This window comes from Aspergillus stella-maris, assembly GCF_047715825.1.
Source record: "Aspergillus stella-maris strain CBS 113639 unplaced genomic scaffold BDV14scaffold_4, whole genome shotgun sequence".
Classification (NCBI taxonomy): Eukaryota; Fungi; Ascomycota; class Eurotiomycetes; order Eurotiales; family Aspergillaceae; genus Aspergillus; species Aspergillus stella-maris.
Genome location: NW_027396798.1, coordinates 614981 through 632502, shown reverse-complemented (window position 1 = coordinate 632502; position 17522 = coordinate 614981). Strand labels below are relative to the sequence as shown.

The 17522-nt window shown below is 52.0% G+C and overlaps 8 protein-coding genes across 8 annotated transcripts; 2 read left to right on the top strand and 6 right to left on the bottom strand.

The window, feature by feature from the left end:
* Positions 1–1321: 1321 nt before the first annotated feature.
* BDV14DRAFT_86737 (uncharacterized protein) lies at positions 1322–2552 on the bottom strand. Its single transcript, XM_073777733.1, has one exon. The coding sequence runs from the start codon at positions 2196–2198 to the stop codon at positions 1551–1553; it is 648 nt and encodes a 215-aa protein (XP_073632676.1). The 5' UTR covers positions 2199–2552; the 3' UTR covers positions 1322–1550.
* A 797-nt stretch (positions 2553–3349) lies between these two features.
* BDV14DRAFT_195966 (class I SAM-dependent methyltransferase) lies at positions 3350–4406 on the bottom strand (the record flags this gene model as incomplete). Its single annotated transcript, XM_073772344.1, has 2 exons — positions 3350–4247; positions 4297–4406. The coding sequence occupies 2 exons, from the start codon at positions 4404–4406 to the stop codon at positions 3350–3352; spliced, it is 1008 nt and encodes a 335-aa protein (XP_073632675.1).
* Positions 4407–4450: 44 nt separating this feature from the next.
* On the top strand, positions 4451–6417 carry BDV14DRAFT_86694 (NAD(P)/FAD-dependent oxidoreductase). Its single transcript, XM_073777732.1, has 3 exons — positions 4451–4715; positions 4832–5822; positions 5903–6417. The coding sequence occupies exons 1-3, from the start codon at positions 4667–4669 to the stop codon at positions 6192–6194; spliced, it is 1332 nt and encodes a 443-aa protein (XP_073632674.1). The 5' UTR covers positions 4451–4666; the 3' UTR covers positions 6195–6417.
* Positions 6418–6424: 7 nt separating this feature from the next.
* BDV14DRAFT_165098 (TBP family protein) lies at positions 6425–7468 on the bottom strand. The gene has a single exon (XM_073767292.1). The coding sequence runs from the start codon at positions 7446–7448 to the stop codon at positions 7011–7013; it is 438 nt and encodes a 145-aa protein (XP_073632673.1). The 5' UTR covers positions 7449–7468; the 3' UTR covers positions 6425–7010.
* Positions 7469–7563: 95 nt separating this feature from the next.
* On the bottom strand, positions 7564–8206 carry BDV14DRAFT_86649 (uncharacterized protein). Its single transcript, XM_073777731.1, has 2 exons — positions 8126–8206; positions 7564–8009 (listed from the first exon to the last, which is right to left on the bottom strand). The coding sequence occupies exon 2, from the start codon at positions 7965–7967 to the stop codon at positions 7680–7682; it is 288 nt and encodes a 95-aa protein (XP_073632672.1). The 5' UTR covers positions 7968–8009; positions 8126–8206; the 3' UTR covers positions 7564–7679.
* A 2105-nt stretch (positions 8207–10311) lies between these two features.
* On the top strand, positions 10312–12712 carry BDV14DRAFT_86594 (electron-transferring-flavoprotein dehydrogenase). Its single transcript, XM_073777730.1, has 3 exons — positions 10312–10789; positions 10861–12379; positions 12437–12712. Exons 1-3 carry the CDS (start codon positions 10507–10509, stop codon positions 12534–12536), a joined length of 1902 nt encoding a protein of 633 aa, XP_073632671.1. The 5' UTR covers positions 10312–10506; the 3' UTR covers positions 12537–12712.
* Positions 12577–14099, bottom strand: BDV14DRAFT_165088 (dihydroneopterin aldolase family protein). Its single transcript, XM_073767291.1, has 2 exons — positions 13045–14099; positions 12577–12968 (listed from the first exon to the last, which is right to left on the bottom strand). The coding sequence occupies exons 1-2, from the start codon at positions 13795–13797 to the stop codon at positions 12777–12779; spliced, it is 945 nt and encodes a 314-aa protein (XP_073632670.1). The 5' UTR covers positions 13798–14099; the 3' UTR covers positions 12577–12776.
* A 144-nt stretch (positions 14100–14243) lies between these two features.
* Positions 14244–16841, bottom strand: BDV14DRAFT_165087 (putative pre-RNA splicing factor Srp2). The gene is made up of 7 exons (XM_073767290.1): positions 16390–16841; positions 15911–16039; positions 15853–15858; positions 15641–15801; positions 15213–15286; positions 15061–15157; positions 14244–14998 (listed from the first exon to the last, which is right to left on the bottom strand). Exons 1-7 carry the CDS (start codon positions 16439–16441, stop codon positions 14621–14623), a joined length of 897 nt encoding a protein of 298 aa, XP_073632669.1. The 5' UTR covers positions 16442–16841; the 3' UTR covers positions 14244–14620.
* Positions 16842–17522: the final 681 nt, after the last annotated feature.

The following is a 17522-nucleotide window of genomic DNA, read 5'->3' as shown; positions in this document are numbered from 1 at the left end:
CTGCACCTGCATCGCCTATGCATCAGATGTGTCACTCCCAGCAAGGGATCAATGATCAATCAACCGGATCGCAGCACCATCACATACTCAAGACAATCAATCAAACATCAGATTGCATTGCATTCCAGGGGTCAATCCCTGGCCTGTTGCCCAGTGACAGCATGTTTACTGGTTGGCTCGCTTGGTTACCCCTCCCTTCCTACCCTGCTCTCCCAAGTCTATACCGCAGTTTGCCCTGCGATAAAACAATAGCTTATACTGGTTCCTGCGGGAGGCGACAATGCTGGAACTGGGACTGGGATTGGGGACTGTCAACTGAGGGGTTGACTGGTGCACCGTGTCCGTGCGACTTGCTTGTCTGGGTAGGAGTATACTTCATCTGGGCGATCGACAGGTTGCATGAATCATTATGATGGCTGCTGCTGGCGGCTGGACCCTCGCGTTCCGCCCTTGCTACGGAGTACTATGGGGTGCTTATTGGCGGAAATCCCCGAGGTATGTAAACATGCATCATACTTCGTCCTGAGGAAAATTAGCCGAGAAGCATGCGACATATGATATACCTCATTTTATAAAGTTCGTTCAATATAATGTACTCTGTATGAGCGCACGCGATGCAATCTCATGCTTTTTGCAGAGTATTGCGTACATACATTGTCAGGGTAAGAGTAAGAGCAAGCGACGTTAGGGGCCGTTATCTGGGCATGAGCTCATAGTTGCCAAATGCTATACTTCCTTCCTTCGTTCCTCCGCGCCCTCCCTGAAAATGCAGTGGCTGGGAACAACATACTACAACAAATAAACTCAATACCTACTGTTCTCAAGTCTAGAGGTCCAGCCTATAGCAATACAAATACAATGAACATTCTACAATCCAACCCCAACTTCAATGCCATACATGTTTCAAACCCAGCCCCAAACTGTCCAGAGTAAATAGCACCTTCGTAAAGTGGTACGTACCATCTCCAACGATCTACAGCCGATACTTGTGTCATCTAGATATAGCGTACCCCGCAAGAAAAGGGGGATCCAGGTTCCCAACAACGCAATTTTGACCTCATATCTCCAGTCAACTCCATCCAACTGATCTGGCCTCACTCCCAACATGGCAGCATGGCAATTGCGCGGGGCAATATCTACGGAGCAGATTAAAATCACGATATGCGGTGCCACGCGCTTCTCACTGGGGTCTCCGGTTCCCTGGATGGGGATGTGCGCCGGTGTCTGATGGATATTGCTTTGCGCAATACTCTGTGTATACTCTGTATGAGCTATGAGGCAAATGTTGGCGCATTAGTGATAAGATGGGATATTGTAAAGTGGCAAGGAGAGGCCCTGGCTGTGTCGCTGGGGCCTGCTTTCTATTCCATTGTATTCACGACATAGTACATAGTAAGGCTCGTTGGCTATTCCACAGGTCTCAGCAAGCCCAGGTAAAGAGTAGGTACGGTTCAAATCAAAGACTGCCCGCAAGATTCTGGCAACAGCGAATATACATATTGCTTTATTGCGTCTCGAAACCAAACAGTATGCGTAGATTCTTCTATCTCTCAACCCTCTCCGGCTAGCGAAAATCTGATGGCTCCGCAGAAACCATGTTCGCAGCGAAAGAAGTTCGATCTCCATATGGGAGGCCGGCTTCGACAAAAAAAGACATGAATGTTGTTGCGGTCGATTGTGATGGTGTAATTACGAGTTGTTTTGTCGTAATAGATCTCAATGCCCTGCCTGTCTATACTCGACAATCTCAATCCATGCTTGTCTCTTTTCGGCTGTCGTTTGTCTGCCTCGTTGTTAAGACTGAGATCCTTCACGGAAGAGACGTTGGTTGCGCTAACTGCGTCAGAGCGATGCTGTGGTAGTACGGTCTCAGTTGCCACCATGTATATAGTGTGACTTATTTTCCCGGAAACGAAACGAGTCGCAAAAACACTGGGTGCCCAGGTGGTGCAGATCTTCATCCTTATCTCGCTCTCGCTACCAGCGTCAACAACGAAGAGCCCTACAAAAGCCTGATGGGCTGCTCGAGTCGCTCGAGCTGCTCCTGCGGCTTCCTTTCCTAACGGCTTCCTTATAAAAACAGGAGCATTGGCTTCTTGCTCCACTGCAGATTGAGTTCCAGCCCATGTAGATGGCCTGCTCCTTGTCCTCCTCGAAAACCACCGCACAGTGTAAGCCTGCCACCTCCTCAACAGCATTTGCCATTCTTCTAGCGCTATGAAGGTTGAATTGAGGGAACACCAGTTTGACAACTGTGGGTGTTCTATTTCGATCTAGCCGCTGCCAGGCCGTCACGAAGTACTTCTCCATCGCAAAACTGGGCCTAAGACAGAGCTGCGCCTGCGACAGTCGATTGAGCTGTGTGGTATTCGGTCTCTATACTCTTAACTATATTCGGGAACGCGTTCAAGATTTCCAGTAAGAGAATACCCCGCAAGATCATCGCTTCCTTGAAAGTTCTGTGACCGTCGTCGGGGGGCTGGGTTTCGGGCTTGAGCTTGGGTGGGTATTGGGGAGAACCGTCGATGATGTCCGGTGTCTGTGTATGCCTGCGTATTCTCGCAACATGCCTAGTCTTCATTAAAGTTTCCAAATCTTTGGTCAACGGCCGCCCCAGACGCTTTTTTTCGTCGAGCCCTGGATCCGGGGCTCTGTTCTCCTGTGTACTTGGGTAATTGAGCAAAGCGATATTTCTCCAATCGTGGCGCTCTCATGGAAATCTCTTGATCATGTTTATAAGGCAAGTTATCTGGCTCTGGTTGACTTTCGGGAGGCTTGGGGCTGTCATCCGGTGTTGCCTTGTATTTGGGAGTCGCAGCAAACCGAGACTTCTGCCCCGGTGGCACTTTCAGCGGAGGCCTCTGCTGATGATCCGAGACATGCTCGTCATTTTGAAGTGTAGAAGAATCAGGGTTGCCGTCTGATAGTGCTTTTTATTTGGGGGTCCTGTTGAACTAAGAGATGAGCTCCATGCGATCGGATGAGGTGAAGCCTCGTCTGATTACAGAACCATAGCCGAGGCGAGTGACAGCCCCTGGAGGACAACGCATGGCGGCGAGGAGGTCTTTTCATGTGCGTGGGAGGCATACATGGAAATCGGGTATCTTGAGACTGCGGGGGACGGGACCCCCTGGTGGAGGTGGATAACATCTCCACGATAGACAACTTCGAAAGTCAAAAGAAAGACGGAGTGACACTGACAGCAAACTAGTTAATTCCGTGGGCGCGTGGCTTAGTCATCGTGCAGGCATTGGCATGGTTGCGCCGGTAGTGTCATACGATATCGACCAGGGTAGGATATTAGTACATATTAGTACAATTCAAGAGCCAGTAGTTTCCCTGTTATTGATCATGTCTTCCTCGGCCGCAAGACAAACCTCCACGTCGTGCCAAAATGCCACCGTTTCTCCTCAACTATCTCCAGCCCGCTATCTCGAACAATCCGCCCGATATCTCGATTCCACCAACACCCATGCCTGTTCGCGTGCGCAGGCGCTAGATTATCCAAGATGCGATTCACCCAGTCGTAATGTGACCGGCCGTGCTCAAGCAGCAGTATCCGACCCTGCTCCGGCTCTGTGATCGTACCTAGGTGCTTCAGCGCCCCTGCAGGATCAGGCATCGAGCATAATCCCATTGTTTGGATAACCGTGTCATAATACCCCGGTGATGAGGACTGCTCAGGAGAAAAGACATCTCGCGCGTCCTGGGCGCGAAACTCAACCTTCCCACTTTCCTCGAACTCAGGATGCAACTTCTCGAACTTCCTCTTCGCGATTGCGACCATCTCCGGACTCAGATCCACGAACGTGACAGTCCTGCACCCTCTTACACCAGCCTTCCCCGTCTCATCGACTCCCCTCCTTTCACCGAACTTGTAGTATTCCATATTTCGCCCCGTCCCGCAGCTGACCTCCAGGACATGCCCTCTCGCCCTCTGTACCAAGTCGCGGCGCTTCGTGCCCAGCGCCATGAGCTTCTCCGACATCTCGACGTCCCCGTCAAACGTTTGCGCGGTTGTGTTATACCGATCTGAGACATCTTCCGGGACGGACATGGACTGGGACTGTGATACTTCGCGGCGGTATGATGTGTATAAGTAGCCGCTGTATGTGCTCATCGCGAGCACGGTGACGCCAATGGTGGTCAATACCCATGGGGGTATAGACAGGCGCTCGGGGCCCTCCGGCGAGGGTTTGAGGGTTGAGAGGAGTGGGTTCGCGCGTTTAGGCATGGATGGACTACTGCTGGTATTGTTAGCTGGGATCTCTTCGCATCTCCGCCGTGTTCATTGACCTTGTGTGTCGCGTAGCTGGACTCGGCTTTGTATTTCTGGGTGTCCGCGGACCAGGAACTGCCCCCTTGGCCGCTTTTGCGGCGCTCCGGCCTATCCTAGCTGCACTCATGGTTGTGCTTGTAGTTGTGCGCAGGTAAATGTGTTGGTGTTCAGCTGTTCCGCGAGCTGATCGCATTCGCGACCCGAACTCGAAAAAGAAAGTTGAGGCTCCGGCCCGATGCCGGAGCCAAGTCGGCTTATCATCGGCTGTCTCTAGATTCCCTATCAGTATCGTGCCATAACTCTTCGGAGTCGCCATTGCACTCTCCCACTCTCTTTATTTTCTTTCAGAGAGATACATTCGCCTCAGGGATATCTTTGTACTACACAATGGCTCTCCCTGAGAACATCCTCATCGTCGGAGGAGGCGTATTCGGATGTGAGTTGGAGATACTACTGTGGGAGTACAATTATTCCCCCTCACCCTCACCCACTCATTTAAATTCCCAGCATTCTTCATTGTTGTTTCAAAGCCTAACTCAACCTCAATCGCAGTATCGACCGCCCTCTCCCTCTCCAACCGCCACCCCAATTCCAAAATAACACTCCTCGAGTCCTCCCCCACAATCCCTAACCCACACGGCTCCTCCGTGGACACATCCCGCATTATCCGCGCCGATTACTCGAACCTTACCTACGCCAAACTCGCCTCTGAAGCAGTTGATCTGTGGCGGACTACAGAATGGGGACATGAGGGGCGGTATACGCAGAATGGGCTGTTGCTCGTTTACCCCAATGGAAACAGCACGGCAAAGGAATATACGACTAAATCGTATCATAATGTGAAGGGGCTAGGCGAAGATGCGCAGTTCCTGCCCACGAAGAAGGATGTTCTCTCTGCTGCACCAGCATACGGCGAAACACTCAATGTAGCAGGCGGGTACGTGAACTGGTCGTCCGGCTGGGCGGACGCAGAAGCCGGCGTGCGCTTTGCAAAGGAGAGGCTCGATAAAGAGGGCAAGGTGAAATTCCGCACCGGTGAAGTTGCCCGCCTCCTTCTTGGCTCGGGAGACAACAAAACCGTCGAGGGCGTTATTCTCAAGGATACCAACAAGACAACAATCACCGCCGACCTCGTCATCCTCGCAACAGGCGCCTGGACTGCCTCGCTAGTCGACCTCCGCGGCCGCGCCGTCTCGACAGGTCAGGCAATAGCCTACATGCGCATCTCAGACGAGGAGCAAAAGAGACTCGAGAACATGCCTACAATCTTGAACTTCGCGACAGGGATCTTCATCATCCCGCCACGACACAACCTACTCAAAATCGCGCGCCATGCATACGGGTACCATAACCCCAAGGCCGTCCCTGTCCCTGGAACAAGTGACAACAAAGTGGAAGAAACAATGCACGTCAGTCTCCCAGAGAAAGGCGTTCCCATCCCACTCGAAGGAGAGAGAGCGTTCCGCGATGCGCTCGCACAACTTCTCCCCACCTTTGCAGAGAGAGAATTTGTCGATACGAGGATCTGTTGGTACACCGACACGTAAGTCTCCCCTTCTCCAAAACAACCCTATGAATCCGTGAACCCATGAAAAACTAACAAGAATATATACGGAAATCCAGACCAAAAGGCGACTTCATAATAACCCCCCACCCCAGCCACCCGCACCTCTTCCTCGCAACAGGCGGCAGCGGCCACGCATACAAATTCTTCCCACTGATCGGCGAAAAAGTCGTCGATGCGCTAGAGGGAAACCTTGCGCCTGAATTACAGGAACTGTGGAAGTGGCCTGAGGCTGTAGAGGAGAGTGCATTTGGGGGGACGGAGGATGGGAGTCGCTCGGGTGAGAAGAAGTTGCATCTCATGGAGGAGTTGGCGAAGGGGCGGAAGTTGAAGAGGGCTGCGGCGTTGTAGGGGGTTCCGAAGGGGGAGATGCGGATGTATATATTCTGGTGGGGTGTAGAATGGGGCGGAAGTATATATATAATGGAGGGCAAGTGTACATATGTGCGGGTGCGGTCCGTTAAGTATTGGGAACGACATCAAACAGACCGACTGTAAGAGCGAAACGTAGAGCCAACACCGACAATTCTGAATATTCTCTATGAGCAGGGATCGAAACGCGGTTTTACACAAGATGCTATTGCGAGGAGGAAGAAGTACACATTCACTCATTTTATTCTCTGCATAAGATACTGCCTATGGTCCGGCTACACGCCGACCGAGCATAAACAAGCAAAATAAGTAGGACCCATCTGATCTAAACCAGTTCAGGCGCCCAACGAAAAACCTATCAAGGCGAGAGAGAACCACCCATAGAATAAGCAGTGCAACCTCGCAAGATGTTAGTGCCAATAGGCTCCGTATGAATAATAAACGTAAGCGAAATAATTAGAAGGAGGCAACAAGTCGACCAGCGCGCAGTACCGCCCCCTTATCAATCTGCGGTGTGCGACTATCTAGATTGCGAAGTAAACACGTTGAAGTTGCTGCGAGAAAGAGGTAAGGTAATCGAATCAACCAATCGCTATAACGCCGTACTGATGCTTGCATGAAACTCGTGATGCAGGTCGGAAGAGGAAACCGTGCCGGTGAGCGTTGAAACTCGGCCAGCTCGGGATCGAAAGAACTTTTTGATAATACAGGGTTTGGAAGGGAGAATACAAGGCGCTGAGATGTCCCAGTCCTTGATTGTGGCTGCTCCTTAGACCTTGCGGAAATCTGATACCATTAGTAAGAATTAACAACCCGCAGAAGGAAGGTAACTGTACCAGAGAGCACAGGGTAGATCAGCTCGAAGGCCTGATAGATCTCCTCACGGACCTTCGCACCGGTCAAGACGATCTTACCACTGACGAAGATCAAGAGCACAATCTTGGGCTTCATCATACGATAGATCAGACCAGGGAACAGCTCAGGCTCGTAAGACGAGAAATTGTGGTGGCGACTCGCCAGGCCTTCCAAGCGAATCGGGAATTTGATGTCACAAGAGCCAACAATGTTCTGGATCTTGAAATCCGTGAACTTGGCGTTGAAACCCAACTTCTGAATGATACGGGCGTATTTTCTTGAAGCCAGCTTGGAATCGTCCTCAGATTTGGCACCGGTAACGACCATCTTACCCGACGCGAAGATCAGGGCAGTGGTCTTGGGCTCTCGGATACGCATAATGACGGCCGCAAAACGCTAGAGAGAATATCCAGTTCAGCCACACTGTACCCTGATAAATGACTCAGGGATGTGTGGAAAGTAATACCTTTGGGTTGTACTCAGCATTGCGAGCGTGAAGCGCGATGGTCTTGAGGTCAAGACGGCAGTCAAGGTTGACCGTAGCGACAATGTTTCTTTAAGAGTATCTTTGTTCAGTATTCTGGTGGACCAGATAACAGTAGAGTATACTCACTGCAATGTAGGCACAATTCCACTCCCTGGCGCGCTGGCACCAGGGGTTGCAGCCGGAGTGGCGGGCGTCACCCCATTGCCATTAGCGGCATTCGCTCCTTGCTGCTGGCCGTTCACATTCCCATTCGCGCCTTGAGCGCCGGCCATGTTCGCATCTTTCTCAGACGGCGGGGTCAGGTCGGCGCCACCGGGGAAGTTCGTACCGCCGGGGAAGGACAGCGAAGAGGGCGAGGTGAAGGCACGAGCCTGCTGCGCATTGGCCGGGTGGGTGGTGAGAGAATCCATTATGACGGAGTTCTCAGATGATGCCGAGGTTCAAAGATCCAACTGGCAGACTGCAGAGGGTTAGTGATGGTCGCAAGGGTGGGAGTGTTGACTGATGAGGCGAAGATATGAGGAGCAAGGTGAAGGTGAAGGTGAAGTTGAGCGGCAGGTAAACAAACCTTTGTGATGGAGATGGACAAGTAAATGTATCCCCTACAGAAGCACTGCCTTCGAAGATGAGCCGTTTCGCGGGGATGCAAAACAAGCGAGACAATGACGACAAAGCGACACTGGTCCAGAGGATGATGAGGGGAGTGCGATGATGGGCAGAAGAAAGATCACAGTGAAGTGTTTTCTATTGATTGAAAGGACAGGTGGTCACAGTTATTGAAAGCAAGCGAGCAGCGACGGAAGGGAAGAGAGTGGACAAGTGGATGAAGTGCACTTCGGAAAAAGCTCAAATATTTTTTTTTTCTTGCTTTTGTTTCCTGAACAGGAAGGGAGGTGAGGTTCTATCTGTGGTTGATTGGTGTGTTGGTTGTAGTAAGAGAGCGGCGAAGATGCGCGCCTGAGGCAGCAATCTTCCAGTTTCAGCAACCTAATCTGAAACGTGATCACGCGAGGAAAGGGAGAAAAACAAACGTTTTTTTCCCTATGGTATGGCAGTGGCACCCGAATTGAACCAAGCAGCACACGCAGGCAGTCCAAGAGTATGGAACAGACTTGGTAGTGGGAGGAGAGAGTAGGGGAGGAGAGACGGTGCGCGGAATGAGGACAGTATGGCGTTCCGGGCAGTGCCAAGACCAGGATAAAAAATTCCAAGGTCGCCGAAAAGTGGGAGGTTGGGCCTTTATATAGGCTGACTCACTGCGACCGGGAACACTCTCCCAGCCTGGTCAGGGGGGGCTGGGCCCGGACCCAAGCGGCAAAAGCAGCGAAGGCGGTCGTGGACGTCCATGGTTGACCATGAATTTTCCTGCCTTTCGCTCGCTCGAACCGGCTTAGTGTCACCACTAGTGTACTGGGCGCGCCACCCTGACAGACTGCTTTGTATGTTATTGGCTACTACTCTTCTAACTGGATCCGGCAGACGCGATGGGTTGCAGCGGCGCAGCGCAGAGTGGCCACTCAAAAACTGGATGCGTGTTGCTCACTTTCTGATCTGCATCCAATCACCACGCGTACACGCCCTGCTTTGCTTGCTGCTTTAGACTCGCTGGCTGAACAAAAGTTGCCTCTCGCCCACTCTCGATCTTTGTGCGTCATCTCATTCACTATCTTCATTCATCAACATGGCGGCTGAAAGGACTTTCAGATAGCGGTTTCAAAGAGAAATTCACATGCGTCACTCATTTAATCTGAAACTCAACCGTCAGATGATGGAAACGTCGCCCAAAGCTCGTTATCGCGCATCCAAGCCTCATCCATCCCCTGCCGTTCCCTTCCCTGCTCGTTTCCGCTGATTGGGCGCTTCTTATCCTGCTCGCGCCCGTGATCCGTTGCTTTTCCCCAGGTTCTCTGTCGCTGTATCCACAAAAGTTCATCATGATTGCTGGGGGTCGCATAGGTCATATTCGAATCATCACAATTTTGACCAGTCGACCTCTGACCCTGAGGCTGTCGCTGGTGTTTGCCTGGTATTTGCATTTTCATGCCACCGTGGCTTGTACCGAGGTATCCTGCATACCGCTGTCAGTGAGTCAGTAATGCACTCATCCCTTGGGCCATGGATAGCAAACAAATGCACCGGAAAACGGTAGTTAATGTACTCTGTACATTGCAGTATTTTGGAGTGTACAGATAGGCTACAGTTTTCTTCATGTGGTCAGACAGAGCCGCATGCGAAAGCGCTGTCATCGCAAACCTACGTAATAATGCGCTGTCGCTGACATCAAAGTCCGCGCCAAAGGCTCAAAGGCTAATGCAAACTTTGTAGAACAGCCTCGGTCGAGTATGAATGCTATCTTGATTGGTTCGCGATGTCTCTATCTCTGTTTGGTAGTACATTGCTTGATCCTCGGCGTGCCGCAGCGCTTAATCTGAGATGCTGCTGACCAGTCTGTTGGTATAGGTAGAGGCAAGAGATGTGCCACGTTACACTTAGTGCCAGTCTCGGTAAGCCGATGTTAAGCGTCTAGAATATGGCTTCTGTAGTGCCGGAGTAAGGGACTGTAGCCTTGTAGGTAGGGACTAGGACAAGAAGCTCATATCCGGCGGAAGAGACGCAGCGATCGAGCGGAAGACGGTTAAGCTGGCGGGTATGATCGGATACGAATCATCATCGCTGCGATTGGCCGAACTAACCTCGGGGAACGGCTATATGCGCTTACCTAATCTTGCTTTTTTCCCTGACGAAGGTCCTCCGCCGAGAGTCAAAAGCTACAAGCTGCGCTCTATCATACTCTCTTGGTCATTGCTCTGCTATTGACCTCATTCTCGCTCTCTTTTGCCATTATTCTCCTTACTTGTACAATACTGGCTATGTATTGCTTTTGATTATAGAGTTGCGACACCTACTACCTCCATCCTCAAACCTACCTACATCACCATCCCCGCGCTCATGGCTTCGAGAGGGGCTGCCTTACGCCTCTTAGGACGCGGGACACAGCGAAGCTCATCTAGTCTCTTACGACCTTCATCGACACTATCATCTGCCCCCCGAGGCTCAATCGCAAACTCTGGCAAACGGACCAGCCTCCGATGTTCGGCCCTCTCCACACCGAGCCAAACCCGCGCATTCTCGCAATCGCTCTCGAGGAAGTACGCCGAAGAGAACGGCGGTTTCGACCCAAAATCGGTCGAGAGAGAATCAGATGAGGTGGACGTCTGCATTGTCGGCGGTGGTGGGTACTCTGCTCTACATTTTGCGATTGCGCAAACGTATGTGACTGACCGGTATCTTTTCTTACTTCAGGTCCCGCCGGTCTCGCTGCTGCCATCCGATTGAAACAGCTCGCAAACGAAGCTGGAAATGAAGAGTTCCGTGTTATCCTGCTTGAGAAGGCCGGTGAGCTCGGCGCGCACGTCCTGTCGGGAAATGTGCTTGAGCCGTCTGCCATGGACGAGTTAATACCGGACTGGCTGTCGGAGGATAACCCTTCGCGGTTTGAAGGTGCTACGCCCGCTAAGGAGGATAAGATGCGATTCTTGACCGAAAAGGGAACGATTCCGATCCCCTCGCCGCCGCAGATGAACAACCACGGAAACTACATTATCAGCTTGAACGAGTTGACGAAATGGCTGGGTGAGCGGGCCGAAGAGCTGGGCGTTGAGGTATATGCTGGATTCGCTGCTAGCGAAATTGTCTACAACTCGGACGGATCAGTAAAGGGTGTAGCAACCAACGACCTCGGCGTCAGTCGCGAAGGTGAAGCAAAAGACACCTTCGAACGAGGAATGGAGTTCCACGCTCGCGTCACCCTCCTCGGCGAAGGCTGCCACGGCAGTCTCACCAAGCAAGTCACCAAGAAATACGATCTCCGCCGCGACAGCCAACCGCAAACATACGGCATCGGCCTCAAAGAGATCTGGGAGATCCAGCCCGAAAAGTTCAAATCCGGCGAAATCACACACTCAATGGGCTACCCACTACCCAAGGACACCTACGGCGGTGCCTGGATGTACCACTTTGGCGAGAACATGGTCTCCATCGGTCTAGTCGTCGGCCTCGACTACCCCAACCCCTGGCTCTCTCCCTACGGAGAGTTCCAAAAACTCAAGCACCACCCACTCTTCGCAAACGTCCTCGAAGGCGGAAAATGCATTTCCTACGGCGCCCGCGCCCTCAACGAAGGCGGCTTCCAATCAATTCCCAAGTGCGCATTCCCCGGAGGCGCCCTCATCGGCGACAGCGCGGGTTTCCTCAACGTCCCCAAAATCAAGGGCACACACACAGCCATGCGCTCCGCCATGCTCGCCGCCGAATCCACCTACTCGGCCCTAACAAACGACACAGGCGGCACAGTCTTCCTCTTCGACTACGAGGAGCGCCTGCGCTCTTCATCCATCTGGAAAGAACTCCACGAAGTGCGCAACATGCGTCCTTCATTCAGCACACCGCTCGGTATCTACGGCGGCATCCTGTACTCCGGTCTCGAGGCATATATCCTTCGTGGTAAAGGGCCATGGACACTAAAGCACCATTCCACCGACGCAGCGGCAACAAAGACAGCCGACCAGTGCGAGAAGATCGAGTACCCCAAGCCCGACGGCAAACTTTCTTTCGATATCCTTACCAGTGTGAGCCGGACAGGCACAAACCATGAGGAAGACCAGCCTGTGCATTTGCAGGTCGAAGACTGGGATAAGCATACTGAGGAGGCGTGGCCCAAGTACAAGGGCGTTGAGAACAGGTTCTGCCCTGCGGGCGTTTACGAGTACGTTGAGGACGAGAGCAAGCCGCATGGTGTGCGGTTCCAGATTAATGCGCAGAAGTATGTACCCTATTTTCTCCCTTGTGATTTTTGACGAGGTCTAACATTTCATCACAGCTGCATTCACTGCAAGACATGCGATATCAAGGTTCCGACGCAGGATATCAACTGGCAGACGCCTCAGGGTGGTGAGGGGCCGAAGTACTTTATGACATAGTCAGATCTACCTTACCTATCAGATACCAGATCCTTATTACGTTATTGTTCAATATAAGATTTTCATTTCGACATGAGTTCTTTTACTTGTGTAGATGGGCTAGCCCCCACCAGGGGTTATTCTTTCCGCAATCTGTTGCGGTGTTGAAGCGTTTCCGGTTTGCAACATGGATATTCGTAGTGCAGCATGGGTATCCCCGGGACATGCATTTTCGATGTCAACGCCTTCTACCGAATACTATTAAGCCTCCCCCCTCTCTCTAAAGAACTCCAGCGACCTTGTAACCTCCACTCCGGACCCCTCTACAAACGCCAATGCGCTTGGCTTCTCGACGCGCACCGTCACCCGCTCATTACCGAACTCGACTGTCGCGATGCGCGCTATAAATGTCGCCAGGGATTCGACCGTTTGGAACGAAGTCGCTTCGACGCGCTAGATAATCATCAATTAGCCCGCGCCAAATGAACCTCGAAACTAGCTTCAAGAGCTGGAACACCAAAGAACGAACCTCAGCAACCTCCCTCACCATCCTCTGATAGGTCTGCACGACTTGCTCCGCCCAAGCAAGTTTCCCACCGGGCCCACTAAGCTCCAACCCGATAACGACAGCCTGCTTCTCGACTCTCTCATGAGAATTCACGCCGAGGATACAGTACGCTTTTATCCCCTCGATCCGGAATTCCTCTTCCACGACCACAGGGTACCGCTCTGGCCGCGCCGACTCATCCGCCGTGTTACTCGATTTGTACCCCCAGACTGTACTGCTGCGGTAGTGCAGCCCACCCTCTGCGCGGAGGACAGCCTTGGGGAGGTCCAATCGGACTTCGCACAGCCCGTATACATCGTCGATAGCAATCGACCCAGTTGCCTGCCCAGCCCCATGCAAATGCGTATGCGTATGCGTATGACCCATCCTCCTAACCCCCGCCGCCGTCTCCTCAAGCAAACTAAGCCCAACGCTCGCAACAACACCCGCAATCCCACGAACATCATCGTCGTTCTGGCCCTGTCCACTGAAATCCTTGAGATCACTTTCCAACCGTCTATACAGTTTCCCGTAGTCGATTGACAGCGAGACATCGTCCTTTTCTGCTGCGGCGATGGCAGAGGCGTATGAGAGTTTCAGTGACGCCGTGCAGGGCTGCGGTTTGCTTGGTCTGTGCCATGGGTCTGGACCGATGGGAAGGGGGAGTTGGATGTTGCGTAGGCGGACTGTGTCGAGAATTGAGGGGGGAATTGGGATGTGGAGGTGCGAGGACATTTTGTGTTGTTGTCTTTGGCGAAGAGGTTCGGAGGAGGTTGCGGGTAAGAGGTAAGAGTAAGAAATGCGAGTTGTTGCGGTTGGAGTTGCGGACCGCCAATGCGCAAGGATGAGGTTGAACCTCGAGCAGAACTCTGTGCGGAGTTAATAGACCCTAATTGAAGTGTAAGTTGCTTTGACCAGCTCTCGCCGAGCTTTTTTCAGTTGAGAAAGTCAGAGAGCTGGAGCTCTGGAACTGAAGATTGGATGGCGGGGCAGGAGCTAGCGCGGAGTGAGTCGAAGTTTTTGGTTCCGTCGCGATCATGACGTTATTCACTACAATGTCGAGCATGACACTGCAGATCAACTACACTGACCATTTATTGAAACTTATTCCGATGGAGGTTACGAGTCACTCTTAAGAGGAAACCCTAGTTCTCGAAGTGGGTAATGTACGTAGTAGCCAGGGACTCCTTTCCTGATAGCATTTCAGAGTAGTATACAATTGTAAGTGACCGTGATATTTGATAAAGCCGTAAGTCCGTCAATCATAAGGTAAACCTAAATGACATGCTTAAATGGTCGGCCTGCTGCTCCGACTTGCTGGATCGCTCAACTCCAGCGAGATTAGGTATCATGCGCTGACTCCGGTTACTATAGCTTTTTTCTCCAGCAATAACGCCCCGCCGTCAAGGCTAGGTTTCGAATCAAAAATGGCGTCCGTAATCCGATCAAAACAAAAGAAAGATGGGAACATGAGAAAGCTCATTGAACGTAAAGGGTATCGGCATAAGGTGTCCACCATGCAAGCAACGAGGAAGAAAAGCAACAAGCGGCTCAGCTCCTACCAGTAACGGCGCTCATAAGGAGCAGCGTACTCGCCCCGCGGCGGGGTTCGAGGTCGTCCGTATGCTCTTGGCGGAGGAGCATACGGGTCATCATAGCGAGGTGGGGGCGGAGGGCCATAGGGGTCGTCGTAGGGACGACGTGGCGGAGGGTAGTCCTCGATCCTAGGGCGAGGGGGAGTGCGTCGTCCATAGCCATCGGCATAGTAGTCCCGACGCATCGGGATAGGAGACCGCTCGCGGAAGTGGCCACGGGGGCTGTATCCACGAGGCACCGAGTATCTGCGGTCGTATTCATCCATGGGAGGATAGCCCCGACGGGGCGACCGGGAGCGGTACGGATCACGGTAGGAGGACCGGTCCTCGTAAGGCTGGATCTAGAGGCGCAACACAATGAGGATTATACTTCCAGTATCCGTGGGAAAAAGATGGTCCTTACATCGGGGATACAAGTCACCCGGGAGCCCTTGAACTCTCGGCCATCGAGTTTCTCGACTGCAGTCTTCAGGTCGTTTGCAGTCTCAAATTCCACAAACCTTGAATTGTGTTAACCAGGGTACCAAAGCGCGAATAATTCTATAGGCAACCCACCCTCTTCCGGGTTCACGACCGGTTTCCGAGTAGACAACGTCTAGGCCAGACTGGCGGGCAAAGTCTTTGAGATCCTATAAACCCACGGTGTAAGTCCTTGTCCAGGAAATTGAGGCTCCTGGCTAATCCAGTGGCTTGGTTGGTGGTTCCATGTTGACACAAAAATTGTGACTGTAACAATCCAGAAAGTTTATGTCCGAAAGAAATAGTTTTCCGGCCAGAGATAGAATGCCCAAAGTTCAGGATGACGGTATGCCATTCCCAGCCTTTGCATAGCGGAAACTCAAACCAATCCAGTTACCACGGGTTGTGGTAATGTGGCCCGGACATAGAAACGAAGTATACGACACAAAAGTCGGGTGCCAGTCGACGAACGGTATTTATATCCACGGAATCCTGAGAAAGGGGGCTTTGAGAGGACTGCTAACCTGCCAGCTTGTTTCCGGAAGGCCGGAAATCAACATACGAAAGACCGTACGGCGAGGACGAGGAACATTTGGGCGTTCCGCCGGAGCTGAGAAGTTCTCCTTGCGACGTGGTCCCCGAGCAAATTGTACTGTCAGGCGCTCGCCTTTGAAGTCGCTACCGTCTGGTTTTGGTCAACAGTGGTCCTGGAATCCAGTCATTCGATCTCACATACGGAACGCTGGTTATCGCATTAGAGAATCAACCCGTTCCACATCTAATTGACAACCTACCAGGAACAATATCTCTTGCATCCATCGCATCTTCGTACTCTATGAATCCGAAGCCATTCATAAGCTTAATCTCCGTGATTTTTCCGGTACCATGGGTACTGAAGTGTTCTTCGATGTCCTGCTTGGTCACTGAATCAAAGCAATAGCGCAGCCGCGCCGTGCCAATGGTTAGCTCAGGTAGACAATATATGACGGTCCAGGGAAACAGAGAAGCGCGACTGCCACGAAATCCCTCCGAAATATGAAAGGCACAAACTAGGAAATCGAGGACCGAGACTGAGATTGCCCCGTCTGATGCGCAAAGTGGACAGAAATGTCGGCAGCAGTTTCAGGTGTCGGGGCGCATTTCGGTCAAACGGGGCTCAGAGATCCACTGGACATCCTGAAATGGAAGGGAAGGCTGGGACTCGAGAGACAAGATCCGTCGCGGGCTGAAAAGATAGAAAAGACCTCGGGGGAATTGATGGATGCCAGCATACCATTGCGGGGGAGGTTCCCGAGATACAGTCGGGTAGACGAGACTTCAGTCATGGCGGTGATTTTGTGGATGAAGATCAACAGCGGTTAGAAGTTAACACCAGTAGGCGATCCAAACGGACAGAACTGGCCTGGTAACCGGCAACGGCCCAGGGGCGAATCCAGATCAACAAGAAAAGCGAAACTGGCCAGAATACGGGCCAAGGGTATTATCAAGAGGTTGAATCCTGAAGGGCGACCGACGGATGTCAGTGGGAAGAACGGGCTGTTCCTGCTCCGGCGCGTGGTCCAAGTAACGGGCCGATCTGGTAAGAAAAGCTGGAATCCTGAACTGGTTGTATTCCACGGGCCGAACGACGGAAAGTTGCGATGGAACGGAAATCGACGGGCGATGGAAGTTGAAGCAGAGTTGATGGGAAGCGAGAGAAGAGAAGAGGAGGTGAGGAAGCGCGAGGTGAACAGAGGATGGAGAGCTGAGCGACAAGACGAGCTAAAGAAGGCGCCAAATCAGAGCTCAGCGCCCGTTGCCTCACTTTGACCGAGGGATCCACGTGGCTCCGCAGGTTGGCAGTATGAACTGCTTGAAGAACTGCTTGGCTGGAGCCTTGTCTGCTTCATGTTCAGCATGACAGTTGCTGTAGTTTGTATACTCTGTAGTTGCAGGAAAGCTGAATGGCCAGTAGTCATTGCAAGAATGCATGGTTAAGAATGCGAACCACGGTTATCGCCGGTGCCCCTCCATGGTACAGCTCTATGTAACTACATAGTTATTTAACTTACATGCTTAGTCAGGGGATTATGCACACTAGGTCCAGTGATGTACTGTCGAGGCAGGAACGATGGGCTGCAGGTACCTCTCTTTCAACAACACCTCCTTCTTACTTCGTTACTCCTCAACATCATATCATACCTGGCTATTATTGTTATATTGAATGAGATTTATCTCTATGGCGTCGATAACACAAGGCAGGAGAAAACGCCCAACCAACGGCGTTGCCAAAGACGATTCAGCCTGCAGAGCCGGCTTGATGAAAACCGAGGGGTCCATGAAGTCCAAATGCGGTTTCAACACGAGCTCAGCTATTTCAGACGCTTCCTCGTTCTATACAACTTTTCGTTGTCAAGATGAGAGAAC

Excerpts from the sequence above, each read along its gene's own strand:
- BDV14DRAFT_86737 (XM_073777733.1), bottom strand. The coding sequence starts at position 2,198 with ATGCTGTTGAGGAGGTGGCAGGCTTACACTGTGCGGTGGTTTTCGAGG.
- BDV14DRAFT_86694 (XM_073777732.1), top strand. The coding sequence starts at position 4,667 with ATGGCTCTCCCTGAGAACATCCTCATCGTCGGAGGAGGCGTATTCGGA. Across the intron at positions 4,716-4,831 it reads CGGAGGAGGCGTATTCGGAT|TATCGACCGCCCTCTCCCTC; the intron begins GTGAGTTGGAGA and ends CCTCAATCGCAG. Across the intron at positions 5,823-5,902 it reads ATCTGTTGGTACACCGACAC|ACCAAAAGGCGACTTCATAA; the intron begins GTAAGTCTCCCC and ends ACGGAAATCCAG.
- BDV14DRAFT_165098 (XM_073767292.1), bottom strand. The coding sequence starts at position 7,448 with ATGCGTATCCGAGAGCCCAAGACCACTGCCCTGATCTTCGCGTCGGGT.
- BDV14DRAFT_86649 (XM_073777731.1), bottom strand. The coding sequence starts at position 7,967 with ATGGATTCTCTCACCACCCACCCGGCCAATGCGCAGCAGGCTCGTGCC.
- BDV14DRAFT_86594 (XM_073777730.1), top strand. The coding sequence starts at position 10,507 with ATGGCTTCGAGAGGGGCTGCCTTACGCCTCTTAGGACGCGGGACACAG. Across the intron at positions 10,790-10,860 it reads CGTCTGCATTGTCGGCGGTG|GTCCCGCCGGTCTCGCTGCT; the intron begins GTGGGTACTCTG and ends TTCTTACTTCAG. Across the intron at positions 12,380-12,436 it reads TTCCAGATTAATGCGCAGAA|CTGCATTCACTGCAAGACAT; the intron begins GTATGTACCCTA and ends ATTTCATCACAG.
- BDV14DRAFT_165088 (XM_073767291.1), bottom strand. The coding sequence starts at position 13,797 with ATGTCCTCGCACCTCCACATCCCAATTCCCCCCTCAATTCTCGACACA. Across the intron at positions 12,969-13,044 it reads TGGTGAGGGAGGTTGCTGAG|CGCGTCGAAGCGACTTCGTT; the intron begins GTTCGTTCTTTG and ends ATGATTATCTAG.
- BDV14DRAFT_165087 (XM_073767290.1), bottom strand. The coding sequence starts at position 16,441 with ATGACTGAAGTCTCGTCTACCCGACTGTATCTCGGGAACCTCCCCCGC. Across the intron at positions 16,040-16,389 it reads CGGGAACCTCCCCCGCAATG|TGACCAAGCAGGACATCGAA; the intron begins GTATGCTGGCAT and ends GCTTTGATTCAG. Across the intron at positions 14,999-15,060 it reads GGGTGACTTGTATCCCCGAT|ATCCAGCCTTACGAGGACCG; the intron begins GTAAGGACCATC and ends TTGCGCCTCTAG.